Source organism: Eubalaena glacialis, chromosome 15 (genome assembly GCF_028564815.1).
Source record: "Eubalaena glacialis isolate mEubGla1 chromosome 15, mEubGla1.1.hap2.+ XY, whole genome shotgun sequence".
NCBI classification, from domain to species: Eukaryota; Metazoa; Chordata; class Mammalia; order Artiodactyla; family Balaenidae; genus Eubalaena; species Eubalaena glacialis.
The window spans coordinates 59933085-59955974 of NC_083730.1; the positions used below are offsets into that span (position 1 = coordinate 59933085).

A 22890-nucleotide genomic window follows, 5' to 3' on the forward strand; every position below is an offset into this window, starting at 1 on the left:
TGTACTATTTACACACTTAAAAAATTTTAAACGTATTGATTTAAGGAAGGACACTGCATCTCCTTTATGGATAAATCATGTGCTACAGAGAGCCCAAAAGCTTGATGACACTCTTTTAAGTTACACAAATGTATCCGAAGAGGCATACCTGTTCTTGTCCTAATTTTGATCCTAAACAAAAATCCAATTTCAAAATCAATTAGGAATTTATTTGATCTAGGAAATCTTGGAATTGTGGCAAATGTGCAAGCCTTGTCTCTGAGAGTCAGGTTCCTATACTCCTTTTTCTAACCCTCTCATCACTGGTCCATCCCACAAACCCCGTCGGCTGCAGAGTGGCAATGCCCAAAATAAGAGGAATGAAAAAACTCAGCCCTCAGACCACCAACATGCCTTCAGGACGTGTGATGAAACCTTTGGGGGGCAGGTGTGGGCAATCAAAAGGGATGAAGAAACACTTCAGCAAAGCAACCATTATTTGTCCACAAAAACCATGAAAAACAGTGATAGAAAATTAACAAACCAAGTATATAAATCTGAGACCATTTTGCATTTCCACAACTTGTTTTCACATCTGCGCACGCAGGGTTCTTGGTCAACCACCCACCCGTATTTTCTGCGTCGACACAAAGTACTTTTACCAAAGTTCTTAAAAATGCTGTTGTAACCCTAAGTCACATAGAACGGTGATGATCAGGAAATCAATTCATTCAGTTATCACTCTGTGCAGTGCACTCCCCGGTGCAGCAAGCGGAGAGACGAATTTAAAAAAGGGACAGAAGTCTCTCACTTCTGAACTGGACACAAGAGTTCTCAAAATTAAAATCAGAAATCATAAAAAAGTGGGGCGGGGGGTGCGGATGCTTACTGGCAACATTAATACTAGACACCAGATGGGACAGTGAAACTGTTTGGTCAGAACCAAGGAACGGTATTTCCTTGAAAAGTTTTCAAAACACCCAACCAAGCACTGCCTTAAGTCCAGCGAGTACAATGCTCCGTAAGTTTCCACCGAAATGCAGCGGCTGGAGTTCATGGGTCAGGATGCAAGATGCTGGCGGAGCATCCCTGCCCCGAGCATCCCGGTCCCCCGCCTCTAGCTGCAGGCGATGGTCTCCAGCTGCTGCTCGGCCTCCGCGGCCATGGCCGCCGCCTGCAGCTGCTCCGTCTCGCTCTGCATGGCGCTGGGGGTGACCTGCTTCCGCTCGCTGTGCATATTGTTCTCGTGCCGTTTTAGATCCGACGCCTTGGCGAAGGCCTTGGTGCAGGAGCCGCACACGAAGGGCTTCTCGCCCCGATGCCTGCGCTCGTGGTCCTTGAGGTGGGACTTGTGTTTGAAGGCCTTGTCGCACATGTGGCAGGCGAAGGGCCGCTCGTTGCTGTGGACCCGCTCGTGCTTCTTCAAGTCCGGGGCGCGGATGAACGACTTGCCGCACACCTCGCAGCTGTAGGGCTTGTAGCCCGTGTGGATCTTCAGGTGCTCCTTCAGGTGGGCCTGGGTGGTGAAGCCCTTGGTGCACATCTCGCAGACGAAGGGCCGGTCGGCCGTGTGCAGCTTCTCGTGCTTTCTCAGCCTGCCCTCGTCCGAAAACGTCTTCCCGCAGGCCTGGCAGGCGATCTGCTCCCGGTGGTGGCCGTACAGCAGGTACTCAAACTTCATGTCGCTGGCAGCTGTGGTCCAGCCTGGGGTCTGTTCATCCTTCACTTCGCTCATCCCATCGTTAAATGTTAAGGCTTGAGGGGTCTGGGATCCCAGATCCTTGGACTCGGGGGTCTCCATGGATTCGACTTCCTGGCCATAGCAATTGACTTTCCGCACCTCCTCACTCCCCAGCTCTTTCAGGATCGCTTCCTGGACCCTGAGCGTCGTTGTGGGTGACTTGCCGTCCTCCTGACTTGGGGGGGTGCCTTCTACCGTGTCATCGGAGGGACTGTCATCTTGGTCTCCGATTTCCTCCACGTCATCATCCTGAGTGTCAGCAGCATCTCCAATGGGGCGATTGATCTTGAGGCAGTACTTGCTTTTGGATTGGCCGTTATTTTCGTCGGGACTGGACACGTCCCGCTTCTGAGAACAGAGTTTATCCAAAAATCGGATACCGAGAATCTGCCCCGATGACATCATTAAGTTAACATCTTCTTTTTTCACAGAAATCTTTGCCGTGTACATGTAATTCAGGACCTCTTCAAATATATCAGAACGGAGAAAATCTATTTCTATTACTGAAGAGCTATCGACCTCAAGCTTCTTGAAAAGCTTTTTAAAGTAGGTGCTGCAGGCGGCAAGGACACACCTGTGCGCCCTGAACTTGACATCCTCCACCACAATCGCGATATCGCAAAATTCTCCTTCCAGGCGCTGCTCGTTTAGGGTTTTCAGAAACAGAGTTTTATGATCATCGTCATTGTATTTAATGGTTTCAGACATACTGATGAAAAACTCCTACAAAAAATGTTTAAAAAAATACTTTGGTAATTATGCACAATACTTTTTCCATACAGAAAATACAGGGAGATTCTCATTTTCTGATCAATTTCCGGTCCCTAACAATTTCAGAAAGTCAATGTCAGGAGTGGTTCAAGAACATGAGGAGAAAAGACGGATCCCAACTTAGGGATTTCCATATTGTTCCTTCTACTTATCTTCACTGTACTCCACATTTGCCTACTCACAGTAATAGCAACTTCTACCGAGCACGTAATACCTGCCTGGCATTGCGCCACATGCTTCTCTTTCCACGTCTTCACAAATGCAATGATCAGATGGCCTTGAGAGATAGGTATTACTACCCCACTTTATAGATGAATTGAGGAACCTGCCCAATATTCTAGTTATTTAGTGGAGTATCAGGGCTCAAATCCAGGCACTCTAGCCCCCAAACCCGTGCTTCCTGACAACTACGGGTAATAATGACAAATAACTCAGCTTCAAGGTTTAAGAAACAGGTCTCCAGCAAGCATCCACCAGTGCCATCTGCTGCGTCTACTCTAATTTCACGCAGAGGAAGATTCAGTAAAATTTCACACAGAGGAAGATTCAGTAAAATAACTAGCAGCTCTCAGTGTTCTGCTTCCTTGACGGAAGAAACAAATTGCTGCTGCAGAACCAGAGAGGGATATCATTGCCAGAACATTCCATTCAGTGTTGTCTTCTAGTTTTTCCACACCAGTTTTGGGCCACTTGTGAACAAGGGTCAAGGTTTAACATGACCCTCAGAGAATCAGATGACATTTAGGAAGACAGTGACGAGAGGCTTCAGCCCCTCTGGATGCCAATCTATCTGCCATCCAGATCAAAGTGTCATCAAGATTGGATGCAGTTGACAAGTGCTGCGAGTGTTTTACAAGCAAAAGACATCTAGAACTGGCATGGACGACATCTGCCGTGTGTTAAAGTGATCTTTTTAAAATAATGTGTCCTGTTGTGTTTCTTTTCAAAAACATTGTTTTTTCCTTTTATTCAACAAAGTATAAACGTGAAAAAAATACATATGTCCCCTAAAGAATGCTAACACATAATTGAGAGAGAGACATTTTAAAGCTAACGCCAAACAATATTTTCAGGACTTAATATCCAAAGTCATAGTTACCATGAACAACTCAGGCTATTATCTTAATGCTTTAAACACCAAATTCTTCGGATCAGAATAATTCTGATCAGGGGCACGCCAGTCCTACAAGAGAAAAGGACATACAGAGTAAGGCAGGCTCTTCCCCTATCCCAAATTCTAAACAAGAATGTTTTCAAGAATTGATTTTTAAAAAGAAACTTTCCTTTTTTGTCTTGCCATTGGCACCTGTACCTATTTTCAGGTTGGGAACACAGAGGAGGGTGGCTGGCAGCATCAGGTCCAGCTCTGAACAGATACGAAGGAGAAAAGGTAAGGGCTGGAGCACTTGCAGTCTGCAGGGGGTGTGTGCTGGGAATGGGAAGGATAGGTTGGAGAACCACTGAGGGATTTCCCCTCACAAAGCCCGTGTCCGTATTTGTAAGGATGTTGATTGTGGCACAGATAGAGTAAAAGCCAGTAAATGCCCCCTACCCCTACCATTTCCTGTTGGATATACAGCCTTCCACATTTTTCTCTAGGCTCATATAAACATAGAGTATATATACTTTTAATAAATATAGACAAAGTTAGAGAGGTACATACACCCAACATTTAACATTGGAGCAAAGGGAACAGTAGCTGCTTTCTTCTATCCACACTTGTGTGTGATGTAACATACGTTACTTAAGCTACTCTGGTCTTGAAGCTTGCATTTGAGAAATCCAGGTGTTTTTGCCTCTATCCCTACAGGGAAACTCAAAAGGATTCTAGATTTTTGCGAGTTTTAACTTTTACCAGAGGGACTCCATGCTGCAGACTAACATCCTGAAAAACATAAAGTCTCCTCTACTGAATGGTGACCACACAAACCTGAGTGTGGTAGGACCAGAGTCCTGAAAACCCTCCAAATTTCCCTCTAAGGAAAAGCGAAAACACCGTTAAGCTGCCTAAAGTGACAGGCTGTTTTCTTATCTGCCAAGTGTGAGGGTTGAGCAGAATTATTTCTAAGGATGCTTCCTACTCTGCCTGTTCCCTGGATGCACCCCAGCCTGTAGTCACCCCCAAGGGAACGCAGCCAGGTGAAACCTTCCTACCGGGTCACTTCCTACAGTTGCCAGTCGCTCTCCCTAGGGCTTGTGGGATAAAAGCGCATGGACCAGGCCCAGGAGTGGTGTACAGTACCCATGGCAACATACGAGTGTGCTGGATTTTTTTACTTTTTTTTTTCTTTTCTGGTCAGTGTGTTATTTGGCCCCCACTCTCTCTCCAGATCTCTGAGGACCATTTTTTTCTGTTGCGATGCTAAGTTCAGGTGAGTCAAACTGGAAGATACCCGTGGCCAGTATCCCTGTAGGTGGAGGGAAAGATGAAGACCAACCACACCTCCAGAACGAAGCTGCCCCTTTATTACGCTTCTCCAAACCGCCGCGCAGGGCCGGAGCGAACTCCTGTAAAGACGAACTTACATAAGCGGCGGCGACGGCCGCCTCCCCGACCCCGGGGCCGCCGCGACAATGGCGGCGGCACCACTTCCCGGTCAAAAGCTGGCAACTTCGGGAGAAAGCAGGGAACAGAGCGGAGGACCCAGGGAGCCTCCAGAGCCTCTCCAAGCCTCGCTCCCATCTCTTTCTGCCCAGGAGGTGGGGGACGGGATCAAGCCGTTTGCACTGCTTCCCGAACAAAAGCTCCCGCCCGGGTAGCCGAGAGGTGCCAGGGCCGCTTTCCCTTTTAGGATCCGGCTTTTCGGCGCAGGCTGGGGCCGCGGCTCCGAGCGCGGGAGGAAGGACCCACGGCGGCCACGGCGGCCCCGGCGGCGGGGAGCGGGAGCGGGTGTGCGGCCCGGCTCCGCAGCCCCGCGCCGCGCCGCGCCCCGCTCCGCCCGCGAGCCCGGAGCTCGCGCCCCGCGCACTCCCCGGCCGGCTCGCGCCGGGCCCTCCCCCGCCCTCCCGCGGCCGGGGGCGGGGGCGGCGCGCGGCCGGCTTCCCGAGCTCCGCGGGCGCTCCCGGGAGTGCGAGCGCCGGGGTCCCGGCCCCCTCCTCCGAGGGCGACTGGGGGCGGCGCGGCGGAGCCCGCGGAGCGGAGGGGCGGCGCCCGGCGGGCCGCGCTCGGCGCCGGGTTCCGGGCCGTCCCCACCCCCACCGCGGTGCACTGCGGCGGTGCGAGCGGGGGCGGCCATGAACTCCGCCGCCGAGGCTCGGCGAGCGCGCGCGCGGGGCCGCCACTGCCGCCGCCCGGCCGCTGCCCGAGCCCGCTCGCCGGCCTGCGCGGCCCCCGGAGCGCCCAGGCCCCTCGCCCGGCCCCGCTCGCGCCGCGCCGCCGGGGCCGCCCGCACATCCTGGAGCTGACTGGTGCCCCAGAGCGCGGCGAGAACGCGCTTCTTCCGGGCAGCCCCGCCGCGCCAGCCTCCGGCCTCCCCCGCGCCCCCGCGCCCGCCTCGCGGCCGGCCCGGGCCCCTTCCGCACCCCCGGCCCGCGCTTACCTGCAGCCTGGCACAGCCACAGACACTTGCCGTGGGTTCCCCGCGCTCACTGCACGCAGGCCGGGGACGGGATGGACGCGGGGCGCGGGGGCACGGTGGGTGGCAGTGTGTTTTGGATATTTTTTTTTTTTTTTTTTGGAGTTTGGGGAGGGGGCGGGGTGGGGAATCGTGCACGTCCCTGATGGTAGGAGCCCTCCTCCTGCACGAGCACAGAATGTCTAGCCGGCCGTGAACACCCCCACCGGCACCCCCCCCTTCCCGTGCATGCGCGGTGCGGGCGAGGGGGAAGGCGCGCCGCCGGCTTGCGCAGGCACGGAACCCGACTGGGCCTCTAAATGGGTGAGCAGGGAAAGGGTTAATCCGGGACCTTGCGACGCTTTCGTTGGAGTCTACGGGGCCGCCCCCGGAGGGCTCTGGCCTGCGCACGCGCGCGCACGCGCGCGACTTGGGGCGCGCGGAGCCCGCGCGCGGGAGAAGCGGGGGGCGGGGCTGGGGCGGGGCTTCAGGAGCGGTGGAGCGAATGCACGAGCGCCGCTCGCGGGCACCCGCCCCGCCTGCAGCTCCCGCCTCCCGCTTGGACTCTCGAGCTCCCGCCCGCGCCCGGCGCCGGCACAGCCCCGAGGACGCGGGAGCTCGGCGCTCCCGTGCGTGTGCATGTGCGTGGGCAGTGCCGCCTTCGGGCGCGCGCAGGCCGGGCGCTGCGTCTGCGGGGCTCTCCCGCGACTCCAGGGCGGGCGACCCGGGCACCCTCCCATCCGCGCACACCGGCGACAGCGAGACGCGCGCTTGCGGGCGTTGGGTCTTAGCTGGTACCTCTGCCACATTTTTGTATATGGGGAAGTGGTAGGCGCTCAGTAAACATTTGCAGAACAAATGCAAAAAGTGACACGTTTCATTTGGAATGTAAGGGGCGACCCCAGTCCCGCATGAGAAAGAGATCACCCCTAAAGCTCTGGATCCAGCCAGGGGCGCGCCCACGCTCCCGCATATCCCCGGAAACTCGCCAGGAAAAGTCAGGGGGGCTGGAGGCTGTAGCTTAACCCTGGCAGTGGAGCACCTGGGCTCGGTTTCATTTGCAGCTCCCCCGGAGAACTCGGATGACTCAGGACTGTTTCCTACATCCCTGTTCAGCAAAGTAATGATTCCACTGCTGTGGAAGCATCGTCGCCTCCCCTCTAACGCGGTGACGGACCTGGGAGGTCCCTCCTGCTCCCGCGTTTTCTGCTCACCTGCACACAAGAAGCTGGACGGCCCCCCAAGGCTCCGTAGAGTCGCTTGGGGAGCTTTATCACACTTGCTTTAACAGCGTTTCGCCAGAACATTCGTAATTTAATCTAAAAATTAGTGCAGGACCGTCCACGTGGGCTTGTGTGATGATTAGGGAAGATAATGCTTGTAACAGGTACATAAGGTACATAAACTTTAGAGAAATTATATTGTGATTGTGTTAAATTCCAGAGAAATTATGTACGGTCCGAGGTGATTTTGTAGTACTAATTGACGTTGGTTTCAATATTTCGAAAGGTGCTTTTTATACACATCCTTTTTGATGTTCACAAAAGCATGAGGGTTAGTGGGTCTATTGAATGAAGCAGGGTAGAATAGACGAGTTCTAGAGTCAGACAAATCCAGCTCAAATACAGGGTACATTATTTAACTTCTCTAAACCTCACTCTTGTTCTCTGATAAGAGCCGGGAATTGTGAGGATTAAATGGAATAATGCTCAATTAAGTGCTTAGCTCTGATACTAACCTGATGGTGTTAAATGACCTGCCAACTCTCTGTGGATAGCGGGTTTAAGTGGCAGGGGCAGAACCGGAACCAGCAGAGTTCAGGCCCACACTTGACCCCTAGGTGGCCATGTTCCCTCTGATGCCATCCTGGGCCTGGTTATTCTTACATAGCTTTTAAGGTTACATGTCAATCCTGTCTGTGTTTTTATAGGGGGATAGTAATAGTACTATATCATAGGATTATGTTCTCAAGCACTAAAGCTGTCACTTCATTTAGCAGTGTGTCTGATGCACCCCCCTTCTCCCATACCACTTAATTGCGTAGGTTTATACACTCATTCTGCATATATTTATCTGTCTACTATGTAAAGACTGTCTTTTTGCATATGGCTAGGTAAAGTCTTCTCAGGATTTGACTAATTCGATCCAATTAAAATAGTTTCGCAGAGTTCTCAAGCACTAGAATGCATTTCTCAAGTGACAGGTTCCATGACATCTTGGTTTTGCATCAATTAATCCTCCTTTTCGTTTGCTTTATGTGCTAGTCACTTGGTCTCTGCCTGGCTGTCCCTTACTTCATGGGAATCATGGGATGAGTCTTAAATGAAAGGGGACACTCTGTGGGATGGAAAACTACAAAGGAAGGGCCTGACCCAGACCTGGCACCCCACCTTAACCCAGCAGCCTTACCCGGGCGCCGCCCAGCATTCATTAGGCCCTCAATAAATATGGGCGTACAGATAAGTGACAGCCCAGAACTCAATACCATGGGGAGTTATAAGGACACACTGTGGGGTTGATGGGGGGGTGGTGGTGGTCAGGACCTTTCTGAAATACACAGACCTGAGGCCGTTGAAGGAAGTCTTCTTGCCTCTCCTGCCAGGAATGCTGTCACTGTACGTGGGACTCTCAGGCCGACAACTCTGCTGGGAACACCTGTTCCTCACCTGGGATGCCCGCAGGCTCCTCTTGAGTGGAGCCTGCTTGTTAGGATTGTGAGGCCTGGAATATGGGGCCTGTGGCAGGAGTCTGGGGTGCCAGGGTCTAGAGTGGCTGTGAAGCAGCCCCCAAGGGACATTGGTAACGTTAGATCATTTGGGTGGAGTTGATTTCTCCATCACAGTGATCTTGGGCCCTCTGACCAGTGGAAGATGGGCAGACAAGAGGGTGCATGAGTTCTGAACAGAGGCTTTGAGAAGCAGCCTGTGTTCCACTCTCCCGCCAGGGCTTGTGCGGTCCGCCGTGAGGGGACCGGGCCCAGGTTGCCACTGCCTTTTGTGTCTGGGCCCTCAAATGACAAGCAGGCCTCAGAGAATGAAGCTGACCTGAAACCCAAGCCCAGCCAAGCCCAGGCAGGCAAGAGCTCATCCACAAACCCATGAGTGAGAAAGAAATGCTTGCTTTGTTAGGCACTGGAAGACTGTGTTTTATGCTTTGTTATTGCAGCCAAACCCGAAACACCTGCACAAGGAAAAATATCCCACCAAATGCCAGGAGCACCCTCCCCTTGCTGCTCTGAAAACACTGGACACATTAAATGAACAAGAAATAGATCTAATCCCTGATGACACGGAGGTATGGATATACACATTCAAATATAATCACATAAATAATTATACAATTGCACACTGTGATAATGCTACTAATGAAAAGTTACACATCCCAGAGTGTTATGGTAAAGAGGAACTCATACTGATTGAGAACTCAGTGAAAGCTTCTCCAGAGATGTACATTTGAGACCAGAAGGATGAGGGAAGACAGGCATCTTCGGGATTGCGGGTAGCATTTCAGGCAGAGGGAGAATAGCATGAACGAAAGGGTGGGAGGGGCTTGGTAGCTTGAGGCTCTGTGGGAGGACAGAGTGACTGGAGCCCAGTGGACATGAGATAGGTCAGTGGAACGGCGGAGCTCAGCACATCTGGGGCTCTGTGGTCCATAGTGAGGGCTGTGGATTTTATGCTATGCATAGAGAGAGCCATCAGGGGCTTTTCTTTAAAACTAACATTTACTTAGGTAAGCATATTAGTCTCATAACTAGGGTAAATGCAGCCCTTGGAATGCAAATATGGTCTTTGAATTTCAAATACCTCCAATGGCGCGACTGCTCGTATAAAACTTTTCCCATAGTTCAGGTTATGGGGATAATTTTCGACACCATCAACTGAATTACTATCTTTCACTATATAGAAATAAAAGTTAACAATTTACTCATGAAATTTACTTCTGAATAAAATACATTTATCACACTATCCTAAGAAGTATTATAATATGATTCTGGTCGAACTTCCACATGAGCAACTGTATGACAACTTAACAGCAGCTTTGAAATGAAATGAAGGAAAATGGTAAATTAGCAGAGAGACAAAATATTGTTCTGTTTCTGGGTCAAGAGAAGAAACTTGTTAAATGGCAACAATAAAAATACTATACACTATCCAGAAATCAAATTTAAAAAAAGCAAATTACTAATGAGATTCACATTTATAGAATATACATTTATGGAACATTATCCTAAGAATTATGATCCCATGAAGTTTTCACTGGAGTTACTGTATAATCACTTAAATAATAGCAATGAAACCAAAAGAGAAAAAGCTCAAACTTATTTTAGAAGAAAGATAAAAAATCATTATTGCTGTGTTTCTGAATGATTTTAGGGGTCTTGCTAAGAATAAAAATATTGTAATTATACTACCTATAAATAGAATAAAATGGAAGCAATTAATTGATAAGATTCACATTTAAATAATCTACAGTTATAAAACATTATTCTAAGAATTGCAATTATATCAAGCTTACATTTGAGCCATTGTATAATCTCTTAATAGCAATAAAACTAAGAGACAAAAAAATCAAAGTTTCTTTAGTAGAAAAGGGGAAAAAGCACCTTGCTATAGTCCTGTATCTTCAGAAATAGGCTTATTGGAAGGTGGGTCTGCTTACCAGGTAATTCACTTCTGTTTTCTGGCTTTGTAGATAAAAGACTGAATCGAGCCCTTGCTATGGATATTTCTTGTTGCCCATTTTGGTTGTGCTGGGCCAGGGAAGTCCCTTGGTGGAGCGAATTTCTGGGGAGGAAGAGAAGAACAGGGTGTCCTCAGGAACTGCCCCCGGGACTTCTCTGTCACATCTGATCTCTGAAGAGAGAGAGAACCTGGGCTAGCAGCTCCCTTTCAGGAGGGAGGGTTGAATCAAAAAAGTTCTGAACATCTTCCAAGGTAAGGAGCACCAGGACAAGCTTTGCCTTGCACTTGGGGAAGAACTGCTGCATAGGGATAGAGTTGGCTGAATGAAGGGATCCTTCCCCTGTGGGTTTGAACTTGGTGGGGCATCTGGTCTACCCCGGGCATCAGACCCTGGATCCCCATGCCAAGATAGCCTTTGCTCCTCCTCCTCTGGAAACTGGTCATCCAGAGGATCCTCTCATGGTTCTCTTGGGTTAACATTAGAGGGAGCTGGGTGAAGGGTTTAGAGGAAAACTGTATATTTTTGATAACTCTTCTGTATATATAATATTATTTCAAAACAAAAAGGTTTACTGTATAGGTTAGTATTTTTCTCTGGTTACTTTCAAGATTTTTTCCTTGTTTTTAGTTTTCAGCATTTTAGTTATATTTCTGGGAATGCATTTTATTAAGATTATCCTATTTGGGATTTACTGAGCTTCTTGAATCTGTAGGTTTATATATTTCTCTAATTTGGGGAAATTTTCAGCCATTATTTCTTCACATTCTTTCTCCTCTTCTTCTGAGACTCCAATGACATAGACATTGGATTTTAAAATTTCTCTTAGGATTATATTTTTCATTTTAAAAAATAGTTGTTTCCCTCTTGTTCAGATTGAGTAATTTCTGTTATCTATCATCAAGTTAACTGATTTGTCCTTTTGTCATCTCCAATCTGCTATTCAGCCCATTCAGTGAGATTTTTCATTTCAGTTGTCTATTTCAGTTCTAAAATTTCCATTTTCTTTTTCTTTTAGTTTTCCGTTTCTTTTCTGAGACTTTCTATTTTTTGATTTGTTTTAAGAGTGTTCATAATTGCTTGTTGGAGAATTTTAATAAAAGCTGCCTCTAAGTTTTGTTATTTAATTCCAACATCTTTGTCATCTCACCGTTACTTTCTGTTGATTGTCTTTTTGGAAGTGAGTTGAGATTTCTTAGGTCTTTTCATATGGAGTAATTTTGGATTGAGCCTTAGGTATTTTAAATATTACATTACAAGACTCTGGGCCATGTGAAATCCTATGGAAAAATATTGATTTCTTTTTCTTTAAATTTTAGCAGACCATCAGCTAGGTTAAGTTCTGGTCACAGGTTTTAACATACATTCTGTGGGCTCTTGCTTGGTATATTTGCATGCTATTTGGATGTGTCTCAAGTATTTTCAGGCACTGGCCAGTGTAAAACCTGGGCAGCAATCTGTTGGTTCAGTTCTCAAAGTCTTTAACGTGCTGATTAGGATCAGATCCACACATGTGCAGCTCGAAGGTGAGCCTAGGATTTGTAAACAGCTTTATGGCTGTTGCTTTCCTGGGCTTCTTCCTCTTTGTGACTCCCTGGCACCTTCTGCCTTACTGGGGCTCCCTTTTTCTATCCTCAACCAGAAGGTAGGGGAACTTGCATGACTGCCCCAGCATCTAGAGCCAAGTGGTTGGAGAACCAGAAGGAAAAAAATTGGTAAACTTGTTGCTGGTTTGGTGATAAGCTTGCTTATTTTCTGATACATTTATTTTAAAGAGCTATACATTTCTTCCTCGGGACTGCTTTCCCCTTCCCAATGTATTCTTCCATGTAGTTTTATTTATATTCAGTTCTATGTATTTCTTAGGTTTCTTTATGACTTCCTTTTTTAACCCATGTTATTTAATAATCCAAGTGTGATAAATGTTATTTTGTTTCTAATTATATGGGAATTTTTTTGACCTATCTTTTTTTATTTTGTAACTTCTTATTTTGAAAGAATACAGTAAGAAGAATTCCTATATTCAGTTTACCTTTATCCAGATTTACCACTTGTTAACATTTTACCCCCATTTGTTTAATCATTTGCTCACTGGCTCCCTCTCTCTCTTACTCTTCCCCCTCTCAGTCTCTATGTACACACACAAACACACACACACTCACACACTTTTTTTCCTGAACCATTTTTTAAGAGTATGTTACAGATATTATGCCCCCTTTCCCTAAATATGTCAGTGTGTGTTCTTAAAAATGAGGACAATCTCTTCCATAACCACAGTACTATGATGAAAATCAAGCATTTAACATTGATACACTGTTATCTAATCCACAGCCCGTAGCCAAGATTTCACCAGTAAGGTCCATTACAGCGTATACCTTTTTTTTTTTTTTTTTTTTTTTTTTCCTGGTTCAGGATCCAGGGTTACCCATGGCATTTTTGAATTTAGCTATTATGGAGCTGTACTTTCATCATTTATTTCCTAACCTTTTTTATATGCTTCAATACCAATACTGGTCCTTCTTCCAATTCTGTGATTTGTGTTATGCTAAAACATCTCTATGAGGATGTTTTGTATCTTTTAAATTTTAGAATATCAGGGGCAAGACTCCTTCTCTTCCCTGCTGTCATCTTCCCCACTGTCAGAGAATGTTGTTATCTTCCTATAGGCCGGCATTCCTAAAACCTCAGAAAAATTTTGGTTGCCATTTTTTCTTCTTCTCTTTACCTTGTGTCAGTTGCAAAGCTCAGCTACTTGGTTTACAACAGAGTAGAGCATTGATCTACACTTGAGAGTTTTCTTCATTTCTGGAGAACAAACCTTACGATTTGACTTTTGTCCTTGAGCAAGGAATATTTCATCTGCTAAAGTGAAACACGTATTCTTATATTACCATTAAAAATATTTTATTCTCCTTGAGCTAGGATGTTACTGAAGCTGAAATTGGTCTCCTCTGGGCTTTGTTTTAAAAAAGGTGAACACTTTTGATGTGTGGTACAGCTCTTCATCCATCATATGGGCTGATGCTTGTCAATTACCCTTCTCCAACTCGGTGACAGTGTCTGGACACATGACACTCCAGGCTGTCTGAACCACTGCACTCCAAAAGAATGACACTTTTCTTTTTTTTAGGAATTCCTTTATTTTTATTATTTATTTATTTATTTATTTTATTTTTGTCTGTGTTGGGTCTTCGTTTCTGTGCGAGGGCTTTCTGTAGTTGCGGCAAGCGGGGGCCACTCTTCATCGCGGTGCGCGGGCCTCTCATTATCACGGCCTCTCTTGTTGCGGAGCACAGGCTCCAGACGCGCAGGCTCAGTAATTGTGGCTCACGGGCCTAGTTGCTCCGCGGCATGTGGGATCTTCCCAGACCAGGGCTCGAACCCGTGTCCCCTGCATTGGCAGGAAGATTCTCAACCACTGCGCCACCAGGGAAGCCCAGAATGACACTTTTCTAATTTGCAGCTACAATTCACACAAAATCTCCTATTAATAATACTAGAAAGAAATATCTACCAAATTCTATTTATATCAAATTCCTTTCTCTCTGACCCAAACTGTTTATGATTATTTTCCCACTACTTTTCGAAACTGGTCTTCTATCATGTTGACATTATAAGCCTAAAATATGTAAACTATGTGTTATATTATTTTTGATGTTTAGTGAGCTGTCTAGTTTATGGATCACATATAGAATCAAGTCATCAGTTTGCTTTAGAATTTAATGTTTTAATTTATCAAAATTATCATCATGATGCCAAATACTATTAAAACATTTCAAAAAAACTGCAAAGTATTTATCCTTAGTTCTGGTGAGCTAAAGTTATAGTTTCCTTTTAGGTACAAAAAAAAAGTATATTGGTAAATTGTTTTCTCAGTCATAAGGACTTCACGTTCACCTTAGTAACTCAGTGAAAAACTGAAATAAAAATTTCTCCAACTGGAAGAGGGAACCCTCCTACACTGTTGGTGGGAGTGTAAATTGGTGCAGCCACTATGGAAAACAGTATGGAGGTTCCTCAAGAAACTAAAATTCAAATTGCCATATGATCCAGCAATCCTATTCTTGGAAATATATCCAGACAAAACAATAATTCAAAAGATACATGCACCCCTATGTTCATAGCAGCACTATTCACAATAGCCAAGACATGGAAACAACCTAAATGTCCATCCCACAGAGGAATGGATAAAGAAGATGTGATACACACACACACACACACACACACACACACACACACACACTGGAATACTACTCAGCCATAAAAAACAATGAAATAATGCCATTTGCAGCAACGTGGATGGAACTAGAGATGATCATACTAAGTGAAGTAAGTCAGAAAGAGAAAGACAAATACCATATGATATCACTTATATGTGGAATCTAAAATATGATACAAATGAACTTATTTACAAAACAGAAACAGACTCTCAAACATAGAGAAAAACTTATGGTTACCAAAGGAGAAGGTGGGGGGGAGGGATAAATTAGGAGCTTGGGACTAGCAGATACAAACTACTACATATAAAATAGATAAACAACAAGGTCCTACTGTATAGCACAGGGAACTATATTCAATATCCTGTGATAAACCATAATGGAAAAGAATATGAAAAATAATATATATTTCTTTTTTACTGGATCACTTTGCTGTACACCAGAAACTAACACAACATTGTAAATCAACTATACTTCAATTAAAAAAAAAAAGAAAAGAGGCTCCTGCTTCAATTCAGTCATTCACTTCACAAATGCACACTGAGCACCTTCTATGCATAAGGGATGGAGGACATAGCCATGAGCAAGACAGACATAATCCTGCTCTCAAGGAAATTATAATTTAGTCATGGAGGGGGAGGAGGGTGGAGAATTTGGTGTGGTAGAGGTAAAATAGTCTCAGGATACCAGAACAAAGGGGTCAGTTGCTGAAAAAAAAAAAAGATGTAGCAAATTGTAGCTGCAAATAAAGTCACCCCCAATAGATTAGTAAGTTCACAATTAAATACTAGGTAGGGTCCTGGTAATGTTTTAGAAGAGACAGTCATCATGACTGTGACAGTAGTGAGTACCGTAATAATGGCTAAGACACAATGTAAGTTTCACTTCATTTCTAATAGTCCTTAAAAAAAAATCTTTTTGCCAAAGTTTGTTTCTCATATTTCAAAGGGAAAGGCCTTTATCGCATCTGTATTTTAGGGGAAGCAAACTGCAAAATGTTTGAACTTCATGAGGAGACACATTTGTTTCTGGCCCCAAACAATCCTCTATTCCCCAAAGACAAAAATTTCCAAATGTACCTTACAACGTCCTGGCAATCTTTGGAAGCTGAAAATATTCTAGTACCTGAGATTTCAGCTAAAAATAATTCTTTGATTTTTCTCTGCTGACAAGAGGGAGATTATGATATCTTCTTTAATAGATAAAGGTCCATGGAATGGGTGATATCTGATAACTTATCTTAAAAAATCTTCATGTGGAATGCTGGCTTTATTTTGAACTTCCAATCCAGCTCATGGGCATGCATGCATACTGTTCAGATTTCATTATTTATGGTTCTGACATAACTTTAAGAATAGGCAGTTAGACAGGAAATAGAAGCAATTAGTCTCCTAGTCAGCATTTTTATTTATTGATGCTGACTCATAAATTCCTTGATATGGTCACATCTAGCCAACTCTTCCTTAATTTGCATGCAGTCACAAGAAGGAATTATGACCCTGAAATCACAGCCGGAAATCTCTCTTTCAGCTTTCATGACTCCACAGGGCGTCCACTGATAAGTGACTTGTCATTTGCTCATTTTTACCTTTGCTATTATTTTATCCCCACACAAATCGCTTGCCAAATGTTTCTGGAAGCAGCACAGTTGTTTTCACTTGAAACAACCCACTGCTGGATGCTTATATTTCTTCTGCTATCAAATTCAGTAACTTGGTCCGAATTGCTATAGCTCTAGTCACAAGTAAATCAACGCTTCATGTGAAAGTTCTCATTTTTATTGTCGAGGTATTAAATGCAATCAAGACTCATAAAATGATTTATTCCTCTGTGGAGTAGAAAGGACAGTAATCAAGTATATCCAAAATCATTATAGTCACCACAGCAGCCAGATTGAACTAGAATCCAAATGATCTCTAGACTCTGTCATGCATCCTAAGTCCTTTTTTCTCTTATATTTGCTGATCTTAGAAAAACAGATATTCATCTCAGTAGCCTTTAGTTGAGGTGGTCATTATGATTTTTGTACAGTGCTATGAAATTAACATTCACATGTATATTTCAAGTGGGTCCCCTGCATGTAAAAATGGTTTTGGGAGAGCATTGGATTGGGAGAGTCAATATTTCTTTAATTTCTTAATTTATTGATTTTTGGCTGCGTTGGGTCTTCATTGCTGCACGGGCTTTCTCTAGTTGTAGCGAGCACCACTCTTCGTTGCGCTACACAGGCTTCCCATTGTGGTGGCTTCTCTTGTTGCAGAGCACGGGCTCTAGGCATGAGGGCTTCAGCAGTTGTAGCGCACAGGCTTAGTTGCTCCGTGGAACGTGGGATCTTCCCGGACCAGGGCTTGAACCCGTGTCTCCTGCATTGGCAGGCGGATTCTTAACCACTGCGCCACCAGGGAAGCCAGAGTTGATATTTTAGAAATGGAGAAAACAAGACTCGGAAGCTAAATGACTAGTCCAGGATGATACAGGTACCAAGTGGCCCTGCGGATGCTGGAATCCTCTGACTCCCTGACAAGGCTACCCTCTCTGTACTCCCCTCAACAAACCAAATAAAACAAATGAAGTTAGAAAGTAGAGGCGATGTGTCTGACAATTGAAAAAAGGATCTCATTGCTGGGATGGACAAGCAAATGTGACCTTTTGTTTGGTTCTGTTAAAAAACCATGATCCTCTGTCTTCCATTTGATGTCTGTAGTTCCTGGGGTTTCTTCCACGCCTTTAACCAATTCCATTTGATAGAGATGCCCTTTTGTCTAACGTTGCTTTTACTTTCAGACAATGAAAATAGTATGGGGTTAGAAATTTTATCAACCTAGGTCTGAAATTCAATTCTGCTACCATTTGTGTGACCTAAAGGCATGAAAAAAATCTCTCCCAAGCAAAACAGTAGATAAATGAAAATTTACCTCCTCATTGAATTGCTGTGACGATTTTAATGATAATTCAGTTTATGCATAGTGCCTGGCACAGCGAAGGTAATCCACAAATGCCTTTCCTTTGATATGATCATATTCTGCCTTCTGTGTGCATTTAGGTTATGTACTTGTTTTATAGTTACGGTGCACTGCAATGATGGCCAAGAGAATAAGGGAAAAACGAGGCTAAAATGGATTCAATACACATCCTCTAAATATAATATTTATCTGGTCTAACATCTGTATTAGCATGATGAATTTCAATTAAAGCATCCAGAATCTCCTACTGGAGCAAAAATCTCTTAGTAATCTATACATGCAAATTATTTAAACCTTATATTTAGAAAATGGTGAACAATACAGAGATTCTTTTAATCCAGTGCCATAGACTCACATGAAAGGATGCGTGAACCTAAGTGTACCTGGTTAGCTACCATTCCCTCATTTATTAAATAAACATTTATTGAGTTCCTTCCTGGAGCCTGTTAGTTTCCAGGTAGAGAAGCAACCAAAAGTTACGACGGGCATTCTTGAATTCTAATGTGTCTCTAATGTGGGGAAAGATGGGTTTCAAGTAAACTTGGAATCCATATAATTTCAAAATTGACCTGACACTAAGGATTCCCTGCAACTATCAAGCTATTTCATGATGGCAGGTAACCGGAAGGCGGAGCTAGCCCCTTCTGTTCAGCGCCACCAGTGTTATTTCTACCACACTTAAAGGGGTTACCTATCGCGAAGTGCTGCCTTCTGGCCACCTGGCCCGAGACTCCTGGACACACCTGGGAAAATGGGAAAATGACATAAGAATGTTCCTTTCGATTTGGACTCTGATTATACTCATGAATGTCAAAGGAAAAAGAAGCCTTAGATCATCTTATCCATGCCTCTATTTTACAGATAAGGAAACTGAGGTCCAGAGAGGCAGAGCCTTGATTGACATATGTAAGTGTGCATATTTATACTAAAAATTATTCGTTGTTTATCTGAAATTCAAATTTAACTGAGCACCCTGTATTGTTATTTGCTGAATGTGCAACGATGTCCAACAAAATAAAATGTTAATCCAGTGTAAGCCTTTAAACAGTGTTATCAGCCCCGTTTCTATAGTCATTTTCTTATTTTTAAAGGTCTCTATAGTATTCCTAATTCATATTATTTGGGGATCTGTAACTTCAAGGATGCCTTTCATTTGTTAGAGTGGAAATGATTTTAATAGTGATCTGAGATCATTTATATAATTGTAATTAAGCTTAAGTAAAGTACTTGAAATATGTATCCCCCATATTTAAGAATAATTATAATTGGTAGTGGGTCCTTTTCTTTTTCAGATTTAGCCTGATAACCACTGAGAAAGGGAGAGACTGAGCCTACATTCAATTCGGAAAATGATTGGATCAGAGGTTCGATGATACGTTTTCAGCGAGTAGCCAATCAAGAGGATGGTGATAGAAATATCTGTGACAGTATCAGCAAGGAGCCAGTCCCTTGCTGTTTCACAAAAGCCATAATCCCAGTAACGGCGATTTCTTCTTGTAACAAAGAAGACAGTAAAATCAAAGGGGAAATATTCAAAGTGGAATGAAAGGAATTGGCACTAGAAAAGACGATGTGGTGACTGGAGAAAAATAGGAAAAGATTTTAGAAGTTCTCCATTGTGGGGGGACTCTACAATCACTGGCTTTGTCTCTTATCCAGTTTCCTTCCCCGTTGTACTAACCCTGTGCTTCCTGGGTGTCTGCTCGAAACCAGCAGAAAGAGGAAAGGTTTCCACACGCTAATAGGTAAATCCAAGCAGCCCGTGTCTGCATGGAGCAACCACTGACTCAGTAATGCTCAAAAGCAAGGTCAGAGGCAAAGCAAACCTGCCTTCCCCCAGATGCTTGGTGACTGGGTTCTAATAATCCACCCTGAAAGTTAGTGCCCAAGGGCAAGTATGCAGCAGAGCAGAGCCGGCACAGAAACACCTCAGTTCGTGCAGTGGAAAAGACAGAGGGTCAGAAGTTCTAAATCTTGGACACCACTCTACCAGCAACGAGCTCTGATTTTGGACAAGTTCTTCATCCTCTCCCTTTATAGAATGAAGACGTTGAACAAGACTAAGCTCCTTATCGTATGACGCTCCAAAGAACCTTAATTTAATTACCTTTTCCCCCAAACCCTCACTTCCCTTGCCCATCTTTCCCCGCAAATCTACCTAGCACAGCCCTAACCCTCAATCAACCCAACTCTTCTAATCTTTGTGTCGCCGCCCCCAGGCAGCTGAGAAGCACGGGAGAAAGTGTCGCAACTGAGAAGGTGGGTGCCACCCCCGATCCAGAGCAAGCAGCCTCCCCCTTCATGCAGCAAAGGTCCTCCCTCAGTTTAGAGAGAATAGAGAACCCCTCGGGTCCCTGCCTTCTGCCTGCTCTGCAGACTCACTGCCGCCACAAGTGATCTCCTCTTCCCGTCTCAGTAGAAGAGGGATCTTTCCCTGGATGATGCTCCACTGATTAGCATTTCTATGAGACATAACTTTCTTCCATTTTACTGAGGATTTCTTCAGCATAAAATGCTTACATAATCTGTTATGTTTTAAAAACCCTCCCTTGTGTGTCCTGAGGGCCGTTTCCTTTCTTGAGTTAAGCTCTCCGGAAGGGTGGTCTGTGACAATCATGCCCACTTTATTTCAATTCCCTCCTTCATTCACTTTTAGCCGGCTTCTGCCCCGGCCACCCCAAGTGAACACCCCTCTCCAAATTATCACCTGCCTTATTGCTAAAGCCAGAGAACACGTTCTAGTCCTCATGCCTCATAGCACTTGCACTGAAATGTCCTTTCCCTTGGCTTTTATAATCTCCCTCTCTCTCTGTCTCCACCTTAAATGTTGATCTCCCCCCTGGTAGTGTCTCAGGCTCTTCTTCCCTGGTGGGATAAATTTACCAACTTTCTAGATTTCATTTTTCCAAAACCGAACTAGTCATCCTGCTCTCTAAACCCTCTATGTCCTTCTCAACTTGAGGGACCAGCAGTCACTTTATCACCAATATCAGAAACCTTAACCCCATCCTTGAATTCACCATTTCCTTTCACCTTCATTATAATTGGTCATTGAATCATATCAGTTCCACCTCTGTAACGTCACGCTCGTTATCAGGCAGATCTGATCTTGTCATCACCACCAACCACCTCTGAGACACCACACTGAAAATTTTTAGAGGTTCCAGAGCACCGACAAGATACAGTGCAGCTCTTCGCCATGGACCGCAAAGCCTTCTGAGAGCCATCCCTTACATACTGCACTGATCGCACCTCCAGCCACTCTGCGCTGTTGCACTCTGTATTTTTGTCAGAACAAGTGCCTGTGGTCTCCAGAATATCTCATGCTGGTACTCACCCAGGGACTTTGCACATCCTTCTCCTTCTGCTAAATTCCTCTGCTCCCCATGTCAGCTGACTCGAGTCTCACATGCTTCAGACTCAGCTCCGGTGTCTTCTCCACAAAAAGTCTTTCTTGGTGGCCCAGTCTTTGTTGGTCTAGCCCACTATCTGGAATATAGCAAAACTTTTCAATGTTTCTGAAAGTTCAATGATCTGCTTCAATGATTTTCTCTTTTATTTTACTTTTTAAAATTTTATTTATTATTATTATTTTTGGGGGCTGCATTGGGTCTTCATTGCTGCACGTGGGCTCTTCTCTAGTTGCAGTGAGCAGGGGCTCCTCTTGTTGCGGAGCATGGGCTCTAGGAGCACGGGCTTCAGTAGTTGTGGTGCACGGGCTTAGTTGCTCCGTGGCATGTGGGATCTTCCCGGACCAGGGCTCGAACCCGTGTCCCCTGCATCGGCAGGTGGATTCTTAACCACTGCGCCACCAGGGAAGTCCCGTGATTTTCTCTTTTAAGCAATTCAATTTACCCTAATTTCATACGCCTGACCTCTAAAGTACCTCAACTTTATTTGTGCTTCACTTACTCTTCTTTGAGTCTTTATCGCATTTTCAGCGTATCACTTTTAATTCTGTCTTACACAGTTCTTACAAAATATTTTCCAAATAAAAATGTTAAAGAGAAGCAGATGAAGGCATGGGATTAATAGAAAACTGTAAAATGAAAACGAGATGGGGTTGGGACCTCGTTTACCATGGGATATCTGGCCCTCCAGCTATTTCCCCCATGTGATATTTCCAGAGCTTCTTCAGTTACAATTCCTTAAATTTTAAATATTGTATAAAGCTTCTAGCTGCCTTGAATGTAGGAGTTTTCAAAGAGGGTATAAGTACTATCAATGTGTGTTTAAATGTGAATATGAGTGTTAGTAAAGATACAGGCTAAGCTTCTGTGATGAAGAAACTCAAAAAAAAAAAACCCTGGCTCCAACAAGGTAGAAATTTATTTCTCATATAATAGCTGTAGCCAGATAGTCCAGGGAGGCTGGGCAGGTCTACACAAGAGACCCAACTTCCTTCTGCCCTCTTGTTCTGCCATGCTCTAGAACCGCTCTGTCCAATATGGCATCCACTACCCATGAATTCCTATTGAGCTCTTGGAGTGTGGCTGGTTCAAACTAGGACATGCTGCAATACATGTACAAACACATACCAGTTTTCAAAGACTCCGTATGAAAAAAAAATTCAAATATTCATTAATAACTTTATATTGATTGCATGTTGAAATAATATTTTGGATGCATTGGGTTAAGTAAGATATGTTATTAAATCTAATTTTATCCATTTTTTCTTTGTTTAGAAAATCTTTAATCACACTTGTGGCTCACATTATATTTTGCTTGAACAGTGCTGTTCTAGAATGTAGTGTATTATCTTCATCTATATGGTAAAAGCTGGCTCACAGTACCACATATGTGGTCAGAAAAAAGCAGGAAAGAAAAATACTAGAAGACAAATCTCTAAGATGATGTACGATCAGTTCACTCAGATTCCATTGGTGAGGGCTTAGTCACATGGCCCCATCAAGCTGCCCAGAAATATAAGGAAACGTAGTGTGTGGATGGGCAGCCATGTGCTGTACTGGAAAATAAAGGAG

The 22890-nt window shown here is 44.7% G+C and overlaps 1 protein-coding gene and 1 long non-coding RNA gene across 5 annotated transcripts; one reads left to right on the forward strand and one right to left on the reverse strand.

Moving 5' to 3' along the window:
* Positions 1-6348, reverse strand: ZBTB14 (zinc finger and BTB domain containing 14). 3 transcript variants are annotated; one of them, XM_061168978.1, is made up of 3 exons: positions 6031-6348; positions 3591-3674; positions 1-2443 (listed from the first exon to the last, which is right to left on the reverse strand). In XM_061168978.1, the coding sequence occupies exons 2-3, from the start codon at positions 3591-3593 to the stop codon at positions 1097-1099; spliced, it is 1350 nt and encodes a 449-aa protein (XP_061024961.1). In that variant the 5' UTR covers positions 3594-3674; positions 6031-6348; the 3' UTR covers positions 1-1096. The 3 variants fall into 3 exon arrangements, with proteins under 3 accessions (XP_061024961.1, XP_061024960.1, XP_061024959.1); XM_061168977.1 differs by lacking the exon at positions 6031-6348 and adding an exon at positions 5018-5333; XM_061168976.1 differs by lacking the exon at positions 6031-6348 and adding an exon at positions 4935-5333.
* Positions 5974-22595, forward strand: LOC133074978 (uncharacterized). Of its 2 annotated transcripts, none has more exons than XR_009697312.1 (5): positions 5974-6125; positions 9211-9339; positions 10741-10982; positions 18770-18814; positions 19201-22595. It is a non-coding gene; the product is annotated as an uncharacterized LOC133074978 (long non-coding RNA). The 2 variants fall into 2 exon arrangements; XR_009697311.1 differs by lacking the exon at positions 5974-6125 and adding an exon at positions 6137-6369.
* Positions 22596-22890: the final 295 nt, after the last annotated feature.